This window comes from Takifugu rubripes, chromosome 21, assembly GCF_901000725.2.
Source record: "Takifugu rubripes chromosome 21, fTakRub1.2, whole genome shotgun sequence".
Lineage (NCBI taxonomy): Eukaryota > Metazoa > Chordata > Actinopteri > Tetraodontiformes > Tetraodontidae > Takifugu > Takifugu rubripes.
The window spans coordinates 2986742-3005564 of record NC_042305.1 but is presented as its reverse complement, the minus strand read 5'-3'; the positions used below and the strand labels follow the sequence as shown (position 1 = coordinate 3005564).

At 43.3% G+C, this 18823-nt stretch overlaps 3 protein-coding genes across 6 annotated transcripts in view; 2 read left to right on the top strand and 1 right to left on the bottom strand.

Annotated features, from left to right (window-relative positions):
- Nucleotides 1-1376: 1376 nt before the first annotated feature.
- LOC101071466 (calcium release-activated calcium channel protein 1-like) lies at nucleotides 1377-4522 on the bottom strand. The gene is made up of 2 exons (XM_003974486.3): nucleotides 4173-4522; nucleotides 1377-3540 (listed from the first exon to the last, which is right to left on the bottom strand). The coding sequence occupies exons 1-2, from the start codon at nucleotides 4284-4286 to the stop codon at nucleotides 2986-2988; spliced, it is 669 nt and encodes a 222-aa protein (XP_003974535.1). The 5' UTR covers nucleotides 4287-4522; the 3' UTR covers nucleotides 1377-2985.
- A 226-nt stretch (nucleotides 4523-4748) lies between these two features.
- Nucleotides 4749-14131, top strand: kdm2ba (lysine (K)-specific demethylase 2Ba). 3 transcript variants are annotated; one of them, XM_011615192.2, is made up of 10 exons: nucleotides 4749-5184; nucleotides 6713-6940; nucleotides 7085-7228; nucleotides 8913-8999; nucleotides 9255-9545; nucleotides 9635-10446; nucleotides 10581-10744; nucleotides 11319-11480; nucleotides 11613-11890; nucleotides 13205-13342. In XM_011615192.2, the coding sequence occupies exons 1-9, from the start codon at nucleotides 5131-5133 to the stop codon at nucleotides 11879-11881; spliced, it is 2211 nt and encodes a 736-aa protein (XP_011613494.1). In that variant the 5' UTR covers nucleotides 4749-5130; the 3' UTR covers nucleotides 11882-11890; nucleotides 13205-13342. The 3 variants fall into 3 exon arrangements, with proteins under 3 accessions (XP_011613494.1, XP_011613493.1, XP_011613492.1); XM_011615191.2 differs by having other exon boundaries at nucleotides 4754-5184; nucleotides 9264-9545; nucleotides 11613-11831; nucleotides 13205-14131; XM_011615190.2 differs by having other exon boundaries at nucleotides 4754-5184; nucleotides 11613-11831; nucleotides 13205-14131.
- Nucleotides 14132-18098: 3967 nt separating this feature from the next.
- The window catches only part of LOC101071005 (E3 ubiquitin-protein ligase NEURL3-like), a 2274-nt gene continuing 1549 nt past the window's right edge, over nucleotides 18099-18823 (top strand). For both annotated transcript variants that reach the window (XR_003886782.1, XM_003974484.3), the window contains exon 1: nucleotides 18099-18233. Coding sequence is in view for 1 of the 2 variants with exons in the window: in XM_003974484.3 (XP_003974533.2) it covers nucleotides 18203-18233 (31 nt within the window). In the remaining variant the exon portion in view is untranslated. The remainder of the gene's footprint in view (nucleotides 18234-18823) is intronic.

The window sequence follows — 18823 nt, the reverse complement described above, 5'->3', positions numbered from 1 at the left end:
ACAGTCCTTATCAGTCTGTCCAACCTCTTGTCCCTGGCTGAGATGCTGCCTGTCCAACTCCACACAAGACAGCTGGTACCACCACAGAAGGACCTCAGGAGAACCACCTGTACTCCAAAAGACCTCAGCCGTCTGAGCAGGAACAATCTATGATGTGAGGTGGTGGTACACCCCCCCCCCCCCCCCCCCGCTCTTGCTGTTCCCAGTAGATGGACTGGAATTGAACCGACTGGAGAATTTAAAAACCAAAACACCAAAAACATTGTCCTCATAGATGAGAGGTAGACTGATAGAGGTGTATCAATAGGTGACGTTCTTGTCCACCAGAGAAGCACAGAAATAATATACATTCACAGGATACTCTATAAATGTTTTCTTAATGTAATTACCAATAAATTAACTTCTATTATTTAAAAAGGTTTGCAATATATTTTGCCGCTGCTCTATTGCTGCTACTGCCTTTTCCTCTAAATTAAAGTTTAAAAAAATATGAAAGTTTTATACTGTATTCTAACAATATGAAGAATGTGGACAGAAAAATATACAAGAAATCAGTATTCCAAATGAATGGTTGTTAAATTCCAAATATAATGAGAATATAATTTATTTCTTTTAAAAAATGAAATAGTTGGAGATAATTACATGAATGGAGCAGCAGAGTCCAATCCCTAATTTACACAGATACAGCTAACACACACACACACACACACAGGCAAGTCTCTTTCTAGAGTCGTTTCTGTTTATCTCTGGAGTATCTCTCTATGTGTATAAACCCACTTCCAAGACAAGCAGTCATCCATCATGTGTCTCCCAACAGAACATCTCCCAGAAAGGCTTGGCAGGAACTACAAGAAGGAGCTGGATGAGTTCAGGGCTGCTATTGTAGGTGGTCTGAAGGTTCTGCAGAGCTTAAGGGATCTTTCTACAGTCAACTGATCCAAAAGTGGATCACTTTTGGTGGCTGCTTCAAGACCCGAATGTCTTAATACAGGTGTGAAATATTGTTTTTATTATCAGTGTTGGCCTCCAACAGAGTATTTGATCATTGAAATGATGAGTGACGACTGTTATGATGAAGGTGGTGGAGTGAATGCACAAGGCTGGTCTCAGGATGAGGGTGAAAACAGACAGCAGAAGAAGAAGAAGAAGGAAGGAGATACTTTGTTGATCTCACGAGGGAAAATGCAGTTTTACGCTGTTTTTAATTACCAACAGCTGAAGCTCTGAGTTAATCGACACTTCATTTAAGTAGATTATGGATGATTATACTCAGGATTTCTATGACAGAGCTGTGTGGTGGTATAGAGTATTTAGGATGCTTTTTATATCAAAAAGAAACTTATTCAGAGAAAAGAACCAAAGAGGGACAACCAAAGTCAAGGAACAAATGGATTTTACTGCATCTTTCATGTTCCAAAAGTTAAAAAATGAAAGCATCACAGTTCTGATTACAGCATTTACACACACATACACATATAGTGATATAAAACCACTATGACTAATAAGAACGTTGGTCTCCGGTTTTCCTCGGAGCCCTGTGGCCAGGTCGGCACCCATGGGCTTCGGCTGGGCCCAGTGTGGGACACCTGGGTAGGGTTAATCTTGATTCGGGACTTGGTGTTCCGGAATCATTATTTTTGAGAGGGGTTGGACTACTGCCATATAAAATGGCCTAAGGATTACTTGAACCGGTTTAAAATTGGTTAAAATAAACTCAATTGAAGGTCTGTAAACCACAAACACTTTCATAAGTATGGCTCAATCCATTTATCTATTAATCTATAGATAGAGACATATACCCAGGCTTCTGTCGCCATATAACCATGATTTTTCTTTACATGTATAATAAATAGTCCAGCTCTGTAACTGTGCATATCTGTGTGAAAAATAGCTTTTGTACAAGAAAAAAAAGTGGTCAAATCCAATGTAAGAACACACAGAAGAGCCCCAGGCAAGTGCTTGTAAACCAACAAGTATACAGACAAATATAAGCAATACACAACAAACATAAATATATGGATGCCTTCTAATAACACAGTTACCAATACTTCCATTAGCTTGAAACTGCAAAAGACAAATCAAGTGACTCAGAAAAAAAAAACACTTTTGTGACCAGCGATTCAACTGTCAGGCTCTATTACAATTGTGCAATACAGTAACCCAAAACGTCAAATTTACGTACCTATTTCTCTTGAGACCTTTAAGCCTTTATATATACACACACACACACACACACACACACACTAATGGAAACTAAGGTGTTGGTTATGTGACCAGTATGAGATGTGGTGACATCTTGATAAAATAAAATACATGAAGACATTTCAAACAAACAAGGCGCTCATATATATTGATGACAATAGTTACGGTGTAAACAAAGCCATCTTAAAGACCACTACGTCATCAATGCACGCCATACGACAAGATGGCAGGAGGCAGTTACAGTGGCACATACAGCAGGTACGTAGTACATCAGGACACCTGAAGCAAAAACAGATACTTTAGGCAATTCACCTACGATGCAGCTGACCTTCTAAACATTTTTTTCAACTTGTATAACTTGATTTTTTTGACTGCTTTTAATTTTAAAATGCATGGAACCCTACTACTTTGTGAAAGCACAGCTCCAAACTTTCTTTTCACATTCACCATATATTTTTCACTTGCAGCTTACAATTTGTTTTCTTGATTTATATTAGGAAAATTCGCTGGTCTGGGATTTTTTGTTTTTATCCTTACACCCGTACTGTGATGCAGGGAACAATTTTAAAATGAAAATAAGCATAAACTGAGAGGTATTTTCAGCTTCTACTGATTGACTTTTGGTGAGCTCTCATGTCATCTACAAACACAAACATTGTAGAAATGCTCAGCAGAAGAATCTAGCAGAGCTGCAACCAAAAATAAAACATTTGTGCACTATGGGGAACAGAAAACAATGTTTAACTGCACTGTCCACTGCTGTTTAACAATAGCTGGCTCCATTTAAGGGAACTCCACAGTGGTCTTCAGGTCATCAGTTTCAGACCTGTGGTCCAGCTGGTTTTGGAGTCGAATGACCTGCTCCAGCTCCCGGATCTGTCGGTCTGTTTTGTGACTGACGAGGGTGCGGTAAAAGTGGACGGCGAACATGATAAAAACCAGCCCGAAGGGAACCATGATGCAGGTGGAAGCAATGGCAGCAGCCTCACCAGAACTTAGCGTGCCATTGTTCCCTTTGGCGTCGTCTTTGTTCTTCAGTGGTAAGAACTTCACCCAGCAAAGGAGCATCACCTCGGTCAGGAAGAGCAGGGTTCCGATGACGGTGGAAAACGCCCAGGCGAGTTCTATGTGGCGGTGCATGCGCTCGTGAGGAGATTCATTCACAGAATTGAGGTTGTGGACATTACTCACAGCTTCGAGGTTAGGCAGAATGCAGGTGCTGATCATGAGGGCAAAAAGGTGCACAGCAACCAAGACTGTGGTACAGGCGCTAAAGGCTATCAGCAGCCCCGGAGGATACGTATATTCACGCTCCAGCTGAACCTCCACCATGGCAACCTGGGAAAATGACATAAACGAGAGTATAGTTGAAATTCTCATTCAATGTCAGGACAATGTTTGTGTCCTAAACTTTTGAGTTTCCCTTTGTTCAATAATGCTGACCAGCCTGGCGACAGGAACGCTGCTTTTACATTAGTTGACCCATCAATTTGCTCTGTGCAAACCAAAGACGTCTTTTTGCTCATGAGGATAAGTAGAAGTAGTCACAAGTCAGGCCTGATCCAATTAAAAATGTTCCACTATGAAATATACATTTATCCCTGGGTAAATGTGCTGTTTGTTCAGTGAATAGACCAATACATATATATAGACTCCAAATGTAACTTAGTGGCACTGGTTAAGGTTCCGTTGCGGGAAACGTGCGGTTGACTACTTATAGCCGACAGTCAGTCAGAAGCCTATTTCATTTTCTCTTTATTAACATGACCAATAAATCTCTTGATGCATATGAAACACGTCCTATATGTGCTTGTGAGTACTCATGTCATGATGTTAGATTCCCCTTGCACATTATTCACATCCCAGTCAGTAGGCCCTTGAAAATATTTGAAAATGAATAATCTACGTCACATGCATATAGCTGACATCTAGGACCATAACCTCAATTCCGCCACTGAAGTTAAACTCACCATGGCAAATCCTGACAACAGAGCCGAAGTTCTGCTGGTGGCTTTCAATTTGGCTCGACTCAAGTAGAGTTTTCTCCATGACAGAGCCTGCATGGAGTGCTCGCTCAAACTCATTACGAAGGTTGTGTCAGTTCCCTTCTAAAATAGAAAAAAGGAAGTTTGGTGGCCTCTGAATCAGTTGTCTCCACCGGATGGTGAAGAGCGCAGATAAAGCACGCGTGAAACGGTTTCCTTTTTTTTTTTTACGACCTCCAATAAGCAAAGCGCGATAGTGAACTGGACCCAAACTTTCCAACAACAGCTGACTTTGCTGTCAGAGCAGAGAGAAGCCAACATACCCATAATTCAACGCTCTCCGATGGCCCTGCAGCAGCCAGCATTCGCCCATAGAGGGCGCTCGCGTACCTTTTAATATTCGCCGACGGGCGGTCAGAATAAGAAATACGTAACTTTTTTATGCAGAACTTTATTGGTATGAAAGTATACATAGCACCAACAAAGTGCAGACGTCATGCACAACTGTTAAATCTAATGTTGTGCTCTATTGTTGTAGTTGCATCGTTGATATTCGAAGGGGGTTATCTTTATATTACAGTGTAAAGTTGACATAGGTGAAATTGAGTGGTCAATAAACAAAACAAAAGAGCAATAGTAGTAGTAGTAGTAGTGATCACGACGCAAGACAATGGGCTGCAGGTGGAGATTTATTTACTGTACTATGTCATGATGTTTGATTCGAATACACAAAAATAACTTTGTGCGACTCCTTGGCTGCCGGTGGCGATGGCCCCGTGTCCTCTTGTTCGTGAACGTCTCACAGTGCGCAGCGCTAGCAGCGTTAGCATTAGCATCCCGTGTCAGTGTAAAATGAAGGAGGCGGAGGGGAAAATCTGAGATGGAGGCTTGTTCAGCCATGTTAGTTTCCTTTGCTGTTCACAAACCATGAGAAAGAGGAGCGATGGCCTTGTCATTGAGCGGAGACGAAGAGGAATATGATTCCGAGTCGGAGCAGGTGAGAGCTGTTTAACTTCATTAAATGTTGGATTGCGGGCTGGCTAGTGTGTCTTTTGGGAGCATGTTTTCGTCAACAGATCGCTGTTTTTCCCTCTTCTTTGCCTTTGGTTAATGTCAGGCTTTCACCCGATCAACAGCTCCTTTTAGCTTTCCATTTTACACACAAACCAGAGAATTGAATGTAAACCGGCTAAAAAGTAAAGCGGGTGAGAGAAACTGGTAGTAAGCGAACACGCTTTTGCGTCTTAAACACCACCTGACTTCCTATCGCTAGTAAACTATTAATCCTTAGATGTTGTGTGTAATCTACGGCGGACACCATGTTTCAGCCACAACTGAGTATTATTCTCCTACAAACAGCCCAGTTTCATTCCGTGGGCCATCTTTAAGAAGATGTGCTTATAATTGTCTCCCTTGCTCAAGTCAGGCTGTCCTTTGACCGAGATCTCAGGAGTAATGTTAAGGCTGCCACAGGGGGGGATGGGACCAGAACAATGAAGTGCTCTTACGTTTGTCAGCTGCTCCTCTCAAACTGGTTTCCAGTAAATAAACCCTGGAAACCCGCTGTTGATTTATTTCCCACCGTATTTATTTGTGCCACTTGTTTTGCAGCAGACAGCAGTGCACACACTGTCTCACGGTTTGTTGTGTTGTTGCACAAGGGTCCATTAGGCCAGACAAGATGGGAGAAATGGGAGAGGTCCTGGGCCACACTGGCCATCTCACAGTTCACCAGAGAACCTGTGGTGACCTCGTCTGTTGTCACACAATCATGGCAGCACTTTGGCATTGAGAGGCCCGTGACAAACCTTCCCCCTGAAATTATGTCACAGGCTGAGTCAGAATATAGGCCATGTTTTTGTCCACAATCCCAGGAGCCAAACCCAAATTCCTGACGTCTGACTGTAGAGAGTGAAGGTTTTGTAATTGCAAGCAGCTGTAGCATTAAAATAGGGCCATATGTAAATGAAACTGGATATGTTAAGATGGTTGCATCAGCGCCTGCAGTGGAAAATTTCTTTCCTGCTTTCTCTGACTGTGCAAAAATATTTTATCAGGCGCATTTAATCTTTCAGAAATCTGCTGTCGCAATAAAGGATGATTTTAAAAATGCGAACAAGCACGATTGGTGTTTATGCTTGCAGATTTTACTCTTCTGACTTTTTACGTGTAGGACTGAGGTGCTTTGCACTGCGTTCTGTTGTGGAATAACAATACCACATCAGCTCCTTCGTCTTGTGTAGTCATCTCATCAAACAACAGCAAAGGGGGCACGTTGCCATGGTAACGTCTTATTTTCATATTTGCAGATCTGCCATGGCAACAAGAAAGAGGCTGAAAGATGGGCGCTATGGCAGATGCACTTATTGAAACAGTGCAGCTTGATCCAAGTTTATTCTCCTCTAAATAGCTAGTAGGAACCGTGCGGGAGGATGTGCATGGTGAACAACATGCCAGTCACGGCCACGGTAACAAGTTTTTGCACGTAGAAGTTCACCCCCTAACGCTTCACTCCTTGTTTTCAGCAACGGGTGGCCAACCGGCCAAAGCCCAAGATCGGGCCGACCACATCGGCCGTTAAGATGCCATCCAGCCGTAGCTCGTCTGGAGCCAGGCGCAGGAGGACCCGCTGCCGGAAGTGTGAAGCCTGCCTCCGGAACGAATGCGGAGAATGTCACTTCTGCAGGGACATGAAGAAGTTTGGCGGGCCTGGGCGAATGAAGCAGTCCTGCATTATGAGACAATGCATTGCGGTAAATCATGTCATGTTTTTTTTTTTTACTCTAACATGTTTGGAGCAATGGCCGCTTATTCAAAAACAGGATGAAAATGCAAAGCATGCTCTACAATTGCAGCGTCGAGAATAATATTCCTTAATCTTTTTCAATCCATTGTAGCCGGTTCTGCCCCACACAGCAGTGTGCTTGGTGTGCAAAGAAGCCGGGAAGGAAGACACCCTGGGAGAAGAGGACGATAAGTTCAACCTCATGCTGATGGAGTGCTCCATCTGCAACGAGATCGTCCACCCAAATTGTCTGAAGGTGCAGCGGCTCATGAATAGTTATATAATAATAGTTTAATGAACTGTAATCACTGATAACTGAAAGGAGGATTAGTGTTATATAAATTACACGACACACAATTCACTCCCTGTTCACACGTGATGTTTAAATGTAAAGCATCATTGAAGTGTAATGCCACCTAAGCCCAGGCACGTAAAACCAGAGATAATTAAAGCCAAATGAGTGATAGTCACAGGGTTTCACCAGCAGTCCTTGAAAGTACTTGAATTTCAATGTTGTGTTTTCAAGGTCTGACGATAATTTTAGTTTAAGTGCACGAGAGTGCTTTAATTGTATCTCTCTTCTCAAAATTGGGACTGAATAGTTTGCTTATTAAGAGGAGAGCCGTATGTGAAGGCTTCTTAGCCTGGGACCTGCTGAGGCTCTCTGCTCCTGTCTTTGACCTGCCAGGCTGTAACCCCACCCCACCCCCCTCGAGGATGGAGCAGCAGGAGACGACAAAATGCCCCGAGGCTGCCTTTTTCACGAGTGTTGGCTCGAAAATGAGGTGTACAAACCACAGCTACCGCTCAGCCCTTTGAGTGGCTTCTTCTACAGCCTCACTGGGGGATTGAAGGGCCCTGTTCTTGGCCGCTGCTGTGCTGCCCAGGCGGGGAAGCGTCCTGCGAATCCCCTGCAGCCGACCCGTATGGGCTCGTAGAACCTCGACCAGGTCCTGGTACTTGGCAGCTTTTCCCTCGTCGGCTTCTTCTTCCCGGGGCATTGTCAGTTCCGGCATGATCCCTGTGTTTTGAAGCCTCCGAGCTGGCGATCGTGTCTGGACAGAATGAGGCTGTGGGAATGTCGGCCACTTTCCCACTTGATCCCGCAGCTGCCAAGGCAGAGGCTGTGGGCAGAAGGCGCGTCGTTGACCGTGCCCGAGCTTGGGCTTCTCTCCAGCTTTGACAATGCAGACTGCTGTCTTCGGTGGCTGGTGTTTGCTGGTGTTAATGGCTGCCGCTGGACTGGGAAACCAGAGCCCTGCCGCCCTGCTCACTCACTCTTCCTCCACCCCGTTTGGACCTCTTCCTGGAGAAGGTGGTGTCTCTCCTTTCCCAGGGACTTTTTGACCGTTTGGCAGTAGCCCTGCCTGATTCAGCAGCTCCCTCCAGCACCCTTTGTCTCAGACTTTGCCACCTCCGCTGCCTTCTCTGCTCCATTTCCTTCTTGTTCCCGGCTGCTCCCGGGTAGACTCAAGGTGAATCTTTCGTTGGTTTAGTGCGAGTGTGCCTAAAGAATTCTAGGTGCCTTTGCCTTTTTTACATAAGACATTGTGTTCTCCTGTAATTTCTAACCTTTTTGCTATTATGGAACATCATTTTAGATGGTTACAGCATAATAGAACGTGGAAGACAGTCTTCCTGTGTTTAAGCCTCATGATAAGATGCTGGGAAAACTTGAAAATGACACTTGAAATTTCTTGACAAGTGCTTGAATTTGACTGAAGCAAAACATGTGGGAACCCTGCAGTAAAAGCAAGTTTAGCATATTTTTTATTTATTTATTTGTATTCCTGTTAGTTTCTTTGTCTTTTAATACTAAACCAGGATTCAAACTGGTCTGACCTGCTGCCGGTTTTGCACAACCCAAGTGCTGGATCGTGTTTGGTGATTTGCTATTGCTCACGCTAAAGTCATTTACACCTTTTCTCTCTGTTTCTCAGGTAAGTGATGCGTCCGGAGTGGTAAATGACGAACTTCCCAACTGCTGGGAATGCCCTAAGTGCAACCACGCTGGCAAGAGTGGAAAAGTGAGTAGAAATAACATTTTGAAAAAAAATCAAACCCTTCTTTTCCAAACATTTTAATCCACTTATCAATTTCTAAACATTCAAAATGCTATTATTTGGAAATGTAGCAACATTACAGTCAATCAAATAATGAAATTCTGTGATGGGACTTTTGTCAAACCATTTAAATAACGTCCAAATGTTTAGGAAGGTTTAGGTTATCAGTGTTTCACGCAACCGAATGTATAAAGTTGTCTCCCGATTTTGTCCCGTTTGGCATTTAAGCAAAAAAGGGGTCCAGGATTCAAGTATGCCTCCAACCTCCCTGGCTCTCTGCTGAGGGAACAGAAGCCTGTGAAGGAGGAGGCAGATGTTTCATCTGCAATCAAGAGGAGGCCAGACAGAGAGGAGACGCCCAGATTCCGACCCGAAGAGCCCCTGCACCGCCAGCTGCCCCTGCTCTCTCCCTGCAGCCTGTCTCGGCCCAGGCCTGAGGACAAACTCAGAAAGAAGAGGAAGCTCTTTGATGATGATGAAGACGAAGAGGATGTTGGCATGAGGAAGAAGGTTTGTGTGACTAGGTGGAAAAAGCCTGCTTTCATCATTATTGACGCAGCTTTCGTTGATTTTATTTATCTTGAATTGTTTTCCGACAGGAACGATCAGACGAGCCGTATTTGTCCAAATTCTTGCATCAGATCAAGAAGGAGGAGGAGGAGGACGGCAGGTATGAGGACGAGAACGACAGGGGGAGAGAACATCTCTTTCGTATTGCTGCGGAGAGAAAGGGGCACTTTGGTGACATGGAACAATGTAACGATGACTTCAAGAACGAACTTCTGAGTCAGTTTATCAAAACGCCAGTTGGGGACAGTGACCAGTCTCACTGCAGCTCTCCACAGGCCGGCCCCAGCAGCGAGGCCGGCAGTGAGACCCAGGAAAAAGGCTCTCGCCCGAAAGCTCGCCACAAGCGCCGCCTGCCTCACAGGGAGCTAAGCCGAGAGCTGAGCAAAGCACTGAATCAGGACATCCAGAAGTCAGACGATTGCCTCGACACCGAGAACCGGCAGCCCATCAAAGTGGAGCCCGAGATGGAGAACGAGGAATCCAAAAGGTTTTTCCGTAAAGCCATCGAACTGGGCGATCAGAGGTCTCACCTCAAGTCCAAAGAGATGAACGGTACCCCCTGGGAGCTGCGCCACTTCTACCCGAGTCAGATCACTCCCCTCGGCTTTAACAGGAGCACTCCAACGAACCGGCCCGCGCCTCCGCAGTCCCCGCCAAAGTGCATCCAAATGGAGCGGCACGTCATCCGGCCCCCTCCGATAAGTCCGCCCCCGGACAGACTGCCTCTGAAAGATGGCAGGACTCACGTGATCCAGCGCGAAGTCTGGATGAAGATCTTTGGACACCTCGCGCATCAGGAGCTGTGCGTCTGCATGAGAATTTGCAAGACGTGGAACAGATGGTAAATACGCACCACGGCGAGAACCAACAACAGAAAACCACCCTTGAATATTCTGAATCAGTCGGATCTGTTTGCTTCCCGCTGGCTTCTTATTCTGCGTGAAAAGTACGTCACGTTGTCCTTTGTGCCTGTAGGTGCTGTGACAAAAGACTCTGGACAACCATCGATCTCAGCCGCTGCACTTCAGTCACTCCGCTGATGCTAAGCGGAATTATCCGTCGTCAGCCACTTTCTCTGGACCTCAGCTGGACCAACATCTCAAAGAAACAATTGAGCTGGCTCATCAATCGTTTGCCAGGTATGGAGGGGTTGAGTGAGTCTAGAGCAGGGGTGGGCAAACATTCTGATTCGTGGGCCACAATGGGTTCTAACATTTGACAAAGGGGCCGGACCAGGAGCAGATGGATGGATGGAGTGCTTTGGTAACCTCACCTCATTGGAGAAAAAATACACATCTTGGGATATGGAGAAAACATGTGCTTTAATTTCAAATGAAAATGAAGAGAAGCATTACAACAAAATATCTGACTTTGGAATGAGTCTTAAAACACTTAAAATCAAATGAATAAAATGTGCCTTTTTAAATAACCATTTCTATTTTAAAGCACTGAAAGTTCTGTTATCCTTCAGGATATCACCATCACTCTCCTCCTGACTGTCTTTTTTCTAGTGGGAAAACACCAGAATTGCAGTGAAAATATAACATTAACAAGGTTTATTCATTTAATTTTTCAAGTTTAGCGGGCCGGGTTAAAACGTTTAACGGGCCGCGTGTGGCCCCCGGGCCGTAGTTTGCCCATGCCTGGTCTAGAGCTACAGAAGAGGGGTTTTCAAACGACTAGTAAACGGATGAATGCTGTCAAATCTTTTAGGTCTGCGTGTGTTAAAGTTATCGGGGTGTTCGTGGGCGGCGGTGTCGGCGCTCTGCAGCTCCAGCTGCCCTCTGCTGCGCACACTGGATGTCCAGTGGGTGGAGGGACTCAAAGATGCCCAGATGAGGGACCTTCTCTCTCCCCCAACAGACAACAGACCAGGTTAGTACCCGTCATGTCATGCTAATTCATTGAGGGCTAACGGAGAGTCAGGTGGGCTGGTGAAAGAAATCGCTGGATTATTTTACAGTTAAGAGGAAAAAAAAAAACCTCCTGTCCTTGTCTGCCCTACAGGTCAGCTGGATAACCGCTGCAAATTACGGAACGTGCAAGACCTGCGGCTGGCGGGGCTTGACATCACCGACACGTCTTTACGCCTCATCAGTCAGCAGATGCCTTTATTGTCCAGTCTGGACCTGAGCTACTGCAACCACATTAATGACCAGTCAGTCAACCTGTTGACAGCAGCTGGGACCACGACAAGGGACTCTCTCACAGAAATCAACCTGTCAGGTGACCAACTAAATGAGCCACGGTCTCATTTTCACCCTTTCAAGCACTGATTCTTGAGGGTTAGTCAAATACTTCATTTTAAACCTTATTAGGGGATTGACTGCAGGTCACTCTTTGGTCCAAGAATCATCATTTGCAATATGGAAGGAGAGTTCATGTAAAAAAAAAACAACAAAAAAACAAAAGGGAAGGATGATAAGTACTTGTTTTCTTTTCTATCCACTAATAAAAAATGGCAGCTCCAGCTACGTTATGAGTTGTGACGTTGCCATGCAGGTATATGTGATTTGATTTTACAGCACAGATGGGGAACTTGGAACAGAAATCACGAATGTGTGTTGTTTGTAACAACACTTATTTGTCATAAAATATCGTTTGTAGTGCCTGATTATTTCCCTGCTGCCACATTTTTAAAGAACCTGCAGCAGAGTTCAGTATGGGATTGTCCCCATGAAAGCTTGTCCAAATCATCTCTGCTGATGCCAAACAGCTGTTGACTCTTGTTTATTCAGTTAAAACACATTATCCTCGTAACCTGTGGAAGAGCACTGCACTGCAGCAACCGCCTGCAACCTCCTCCTGCTTCTCTTGTACTCGGTATTTTTACTACAACTGGACAACTGATGTGCGTGCGACCGCCTGAGTCTGACTGATATCGGAGCTCTCCGTGTCCGACCGAGACGCCCAGATAATTCTCCGGCCTTTAAACCTAGATGATGCATTTACACGTGCTCCACAGCCTCTGCGCTGGCGTACGACCACAGAACAAAAGCGTGTCAGAAAGCCAGTCATGACCACGAGGGAGAAGGTCATAAGTAAAATCTACATTACGTACGAGGCGGACAAAGCTGTCCAATTATCTATCTCCCTGTTAGAAATGCCGGCCTGTTTCCTGACTTCAGTTGTTCACTGTCTGACGCAATAGGTCAAACGGAAAAGATGCATATCGCCACCTAGTGTTGAGGGGGAGGACGTCGATTTGCAACGAGACGCCAAAGTTACATTTTGAGCATTGCTGAGTTAAAGTGTGCAGGTGAACATACTGACTGTTGTGGGGTGGAATCCCATTCTTCAACCAGCATTTGAGCAGGACCAGGCTGATGATGGGACCCTCCTGCTGCTGACCAGCTGGCTGGAGGAGGGGGGGGAGAACAGACCTCCATCATGCATTAATTACACTGACAAATCAAATCTGCTGGGTCAGTGCAGGACTATGAGGTCGTGTTACCTGTAGAGGGAGACAGAGGAGCACAGAACGACAAGGAAATGTCTTCATGACAGCGCCCAACATGGTTGTGCTGTGTTTGTTTTCTACTGCCCCTGAAAAAGATGCATTTTTGGTAACGCTACCTTTTCTCTCTGCTCCCCTTTAGTGTGTAACCGTGTCACAGACCATTCCCTGAATTTTTTCAAGCGCTGCGGAAGCATCTGTCAGATCGACCTCCGGTTCTGTAAGCAGGTGACGAAGACGGCGTGCGAGCGGTTCATCGCCGAGATGTCTGTGAGCGTGCCCTTCAGACTGCAAGAGGAGAAACTCCTGCAGAAAGCGAGCTAGTTGGAGAGAGGACACAAACCGTTTGACCTTTTAATCTGATAATGTGAGAATCCTGAAAGTCGTTTGACTAAAACTGATTTCTGGAGAGCTGAAGAGGAAATATGTGTCCTAGTGTTTTGGTTTTTTGGGTTTTTTTTATACAGATGTGGTTGTGGTTAAGTGTCAAGTCATTTATTTTTATTCTTAATCTGAAAATAGTATTTTTATACAAGATAATGATCACAAAGAGAGTAAACTTGGAACATTACCATCAGATTTCCTTGATCCATCAGTGTCCTCTGTGTGCCAAAATGTCTATTTGTCTATAATATAACTTTAGAATACAACAAACATGTACAGCAATAAATATGTGAATTATTATAAACCCTCTCTAGTTAGTTCGAATGTATATTAAAAATGGTAAAGCATCCTCATATACCTTATTGCTATATGGCTTTTTTGTGTATTTACCTTAATTTATTCCATTTTTAATACTGTTTATTTATTCAGTATTTTATTCAGGTGTTCCCAGACAGAATCCCACTAGAGGGATTACCAGATCCCCCGTTGTAGTCAGTCCCACACATCTTATTTTAGGGTTAAATACACTGAAACCGAGTGAGCGGCCGCGTAGCTTAGATTTGCATCGCACGGTGGCTGTTTTGTGTCTAATTCTGGATGTGCTGTGCAGTGACCCGTCACTTCAGGTGGGTGTGATGTTTCCATTGTTGACGCAGGTATGCATTAAATTTTTTTTCTTACTGTTTTATGCAGTCTTGTTTTTACTTTACTTTCTATGGTATTTTAGTGCCGCATTAATGAACCCCCCGGCCTCATTTCATCTACACTGAAGTTCTACAGGTCCATCCGAATAGTTTGTAACCTAAGATGATAAGACGGGGGTCCGGAATAGCTGTGAGATGGAAACCGCTTTGATTGAAATATGGTCATCTGAAACTTGTGTTTTCTCAGTGAAAATGTCAGAAAATGCATTTCTAAGACGAGCAAACGCTAAAATGAGTAATGGGTGGATAAAAGTCATGACAAAGGTGATGTGTTCTCCCTCAGACGAGGCCAAAAGAGCCATTTAGTTTATTACGTCCAACTGAAGTACAATGAGACAAGACAAAAAGTCTTTTTTGTATTATTAAATATGGTCACAATGAGGAAAGGTGGTCAAGAAGAATTTTCCTGGGTGAAATAAGTCAAGGAATCCGGTCTGAAATAAGATCACGCAGCTGCAAAACCACTTGAAACCTATTAAAAGCCAGGAAACAGAAAAAAAACAGCTTTATTGAATGTGAGAAAAGAAGCAGACCTGTGTTTTGAGGGACAGGGGTGGAACAGAACTATGAAGAAAGAAAAAGACACGCAGCTGTGTGATGGCAGGTTGCTTTTTCTTTTACATATATACACAAAGTTAAAACCAATTTGAATAAAAGTTCTCTATATACCCAAGGAAACGACTCAGTCCACCACTCTTTAGACCAAAATCCAGTGAAGATGTAAACACAATCACCTTTTCTGACCTTCCTTGACTTTATTTTGCAGCCAGCTGTGGCGCGCTACAGTACCACCTGGTGGTAGCGGCCCGAAGTGCATGTTGGGATTTTACTGGTAACGCAAATAAGAACTTTATTCAGTGTGTAGTTTTCCCCTCGTTATGTCATAAATTTATGTAACTCTTTAATATGTTGTGAATTGTTGTTCATCGGACTTTGTATTTATGTAGTGTATGACTGTCTGAGGACCAGAAGATTGGGTTGTTTCCTGATGAGCTAAGTACGGTAGATTCACACTGAAAATATGAGATAAAATCTTACTGTGATGACCTTGAGATTGTTTTTCTGCCCGTTGTTTTGCACGTTTACTCTCTTATCAATATCAACTAGCTGATCTCGTCCAGGGTTGATTGACTCGGCAGTGTTATTGACTCTTTTATTGTGTTTCTGTTTCGCTTTGACATCGTCTGTGCAAAGATTAATGAACTATACTGCCCTGTTCTTGATGGTTGAACCAGGTGCTTTCGACCACGTTTCAAAACTCTAAATAAACCTGCTCATCACAATTTAAACTTCTGTTAAAGCCTCACCCACAAATCGGGTGGATAATAAAGCATTTCTATTGAATCCACCAACCCACTTTCTGTCCTTAAAGCAGCCTTGAACTCACCAGAAACGTCCTGGAGCATCAGTGGTCAAATCTGGAAGACAAAATGTGCAGATTGTAGCTAACAGGCGCTACTAATTTAGAAATATTTTGTCTTAGGTGATCCATTGTTAATGGGAATAAGCTACAATAATGACAATGCTACGTTCATCTTCCATCAGCCACATTATTATTTACTGGGAAAAACTGGATCAAGAAAGACTTCATAATTGTGCTAAAGTCAGACCTGCAGCTAATCGCCTCAGATCGTACAGATGGAGAGATTAAAGTTGTTTTCTACATGTGTTTTGGACAGCACGTGTCAGTCTCCAGAACTCTCTGAATTCTCTGTATCCACCACACCCAAAACGATATGGATCAAGACGGACCGGCTGATTTTAGGCTCTTTAGACTCTACTGAAGCTGAAGGAAGCTTTAAGGAAGCGCCTCATGTTGTGAAGCCTGTTTATCATGTTTACCTCTCGTTACGGCACCACACAGGCTATTTTATCCCATTTTAGGGCACCTTCAGGTCACTTTTCTTGTACTTTAGTAGCAGATTAATGCTTCACCTGAAGGCATCACAAAGTTGTAAATCATATTTGCTCCAGAAAGCGGTTCCATACATGACACGTTTCACTTCACATGACACGAGTCATTTGTTATTGACCCAAAATGCTCATGTTTCTGTATCAGCATGTTCGTGTTGATCAATATAAGTGACGTGCACGGGGAGAATGCTCCTCAGCTCACTGAAAATCCAGGATGCTTGAAGTTAATTCTATTCCAGGTTGCCTTTGAAACTGTTAATCCACCATAAAAAACACAAAGGTGTTGTGTTGGGAAACACAAATATTTATTTGAATTTACAGAATTCACAGAAATTAATCAAATTCAGACATTTTGTTAGCAGTATAGTCAACTTTCTTTCCTCTCTTTCCACAGGTGTTTTTCTCCATCAACCCTGAGAAGAGGACAAAGGTGGAGAAGTTAAACATCCCAGAATCCTGATGTTGATTCAGGAGCGTTCAGACCACGAGTGGCGGGGTGCCTGGCTGAGGACCAAGCAGTCTGCATCAATACATTTAGAATTGTTTTTTCTGTGCACTTTTTAGGCCGCTTCAACTCAAGTTTTCTAAAGTCTCCATCTTGTTAAGATAAGTTATTTGTTTTGTGATTCGATACGGTTTGAAAATGCTTAAACTGTGTTAAATACTCACATTTCTATGGAAAGTTTAAATAACCTGAGTTCATCACAATAACCAATGAATAAAAAGCTGAATACATTTCAAAAATGTACACAATGTACTGTTTTTGTAGTTTTGTAAAATAAAACAAATACAATACAAAAATAAACAACATTACAGAAAATATTGCACATTTCACATCTTCATACGACTAAAATGTGGAAATTACATTGGCCATTTCTGCAATTTTAGCAGAATGATGCAATTTGTATGTATTAATGTTGATTCTAAATTGAATCCCAGTAAATTTCACAACAAATTCTGCATTATTATACTTTACAAAACATTTAGCCAGATGAATCTTTGTGACCCCTTTATGATATTGATGGTAATCCAGACCAGATATTATCATCACTTGCTAAAGCAAATAATAAAATGCACAAAAATCCTCCTCTCTTCCTTTTTAAAAAAGTTTTAAGTTGAGACCGAGACTCAAATGTGTTTTTGCTCATTTTGACTTTTTAATTGTGTTGTTGATGTTTTTCCACTCCAATAAAGTCCTGGCGCAGCTGATGCCAAAGTGAAAGATCAGCATGGAAAAGCAATAAACTAATCAATAAAATAGCTGATTCCATCAACCTTTTACACGATATAAACATCTTTGATAAGGCATTTCACGTGCTGTTAGTTTCAGTATTACACATGTACTTTGTAGTTAATATGTAATTTATAAAGCAAAGATTGCTGCGTCTCTTCCAAACAAAATTGGTCCTCAGAGGGTCATGCATCGAGAAAATGCAAATGCAGACGGACTGACATGTTAAACGGTGTCTCAAATTTAGAAAAGGGAAGAACTACAAGCTGAAAAATTATAATAAACCCCGAAATGTGAACGTACGAGCCACCGCCGCCACCAGAGGGCGCTGTAATTCCCCTGCAACACCAGCGAGCGTGCGCGCTTCCTTCACGTCTTAATTATGGTGTACGCTCGAAAAATGATTTGTGGGATTCGTGGTTTCATTGGCTGCGCACAGTAATAGTTTTGTCTTTTATTTATTTCAAACAAACGTAAACCGAAATTGATCTGCTCTGGATATCGAGGCGTTAAAAAAGCTAAACGAAGAAATGGGAGCGAGAAGAAAGAGAAAGTGAGTGAGCCACGGAAATATGAAAACGGGGATTAAACGCCACAGAGGATGATCTTCAACAGAACACGGGGGAATCCACATGTGTATAAACATGTTTATAGCCTTCATGGTCCGGACCTCATGATTGCGTTTTATTACCGCCACAATACGATTTAAAAGAAATCACACACAGGACAGTAAAGTCCCAGCACTTCAGGTACTTTTCCAAAGTTAGACTCAGCCCTCGGTCCCTCCCATCCAGCGTTTGTGTTGGTGGAGCACGTGCGCCTGTCTTAAATAGCGCCTCCACTCCCTCTTCATCACAACTATCAACAGATCATCTACAAACAGATCATCAGCAGCAACGTCCTCAGGATGACGAAGGATCTCGACGCACATTATTCTGGTGAGACTTGAATCTCGGGAGCTTCAGCTGGAATCTCATGGACACTCGCTGCTTTGCATGTTTGTGGCTGGTTTTTAAGCACAGAACAGGAACGTCAGGGGACTTTCAGCCACATGGTTGTGGTGCTGATGGGCTCACTCACATTAATGTTGGTGTTCTACGAAGGTCGATCTTGTTTGAAATAGCATTAAGATTTCCTTCATACTCTGAAAACTGTAAAAAGAAGATCGGCAGGTTGGCTCTTATCTTTATGAGCACCATTCAATCAGAGAGAAAAAGAGGAAGCAACTGTGGGACTAGTTAGTTTGGGAATAAATGGTGTCAAGTGTTCAACAGCTTCCAGTTCAAATAACTGGAAGAAGTGAATTAATTTAACGAGGTGAAACTGAAGCTGCAGGTGCTGAATGATGTGTGTAAGTGTTCCCATCAAACCTCTAACTGGGTCATCTGACACATCAATAGTTACCATATTTCTTCTGTCGACACCTTAGGGTGTAATAAAGGTCCGTCGAGCAGTAAAGGGTTATTACTGGTTGTTATCAGTTATGGTGAATCAAAATGAAAGTAAAAGTCTGCAGCTTCTGGTAAGA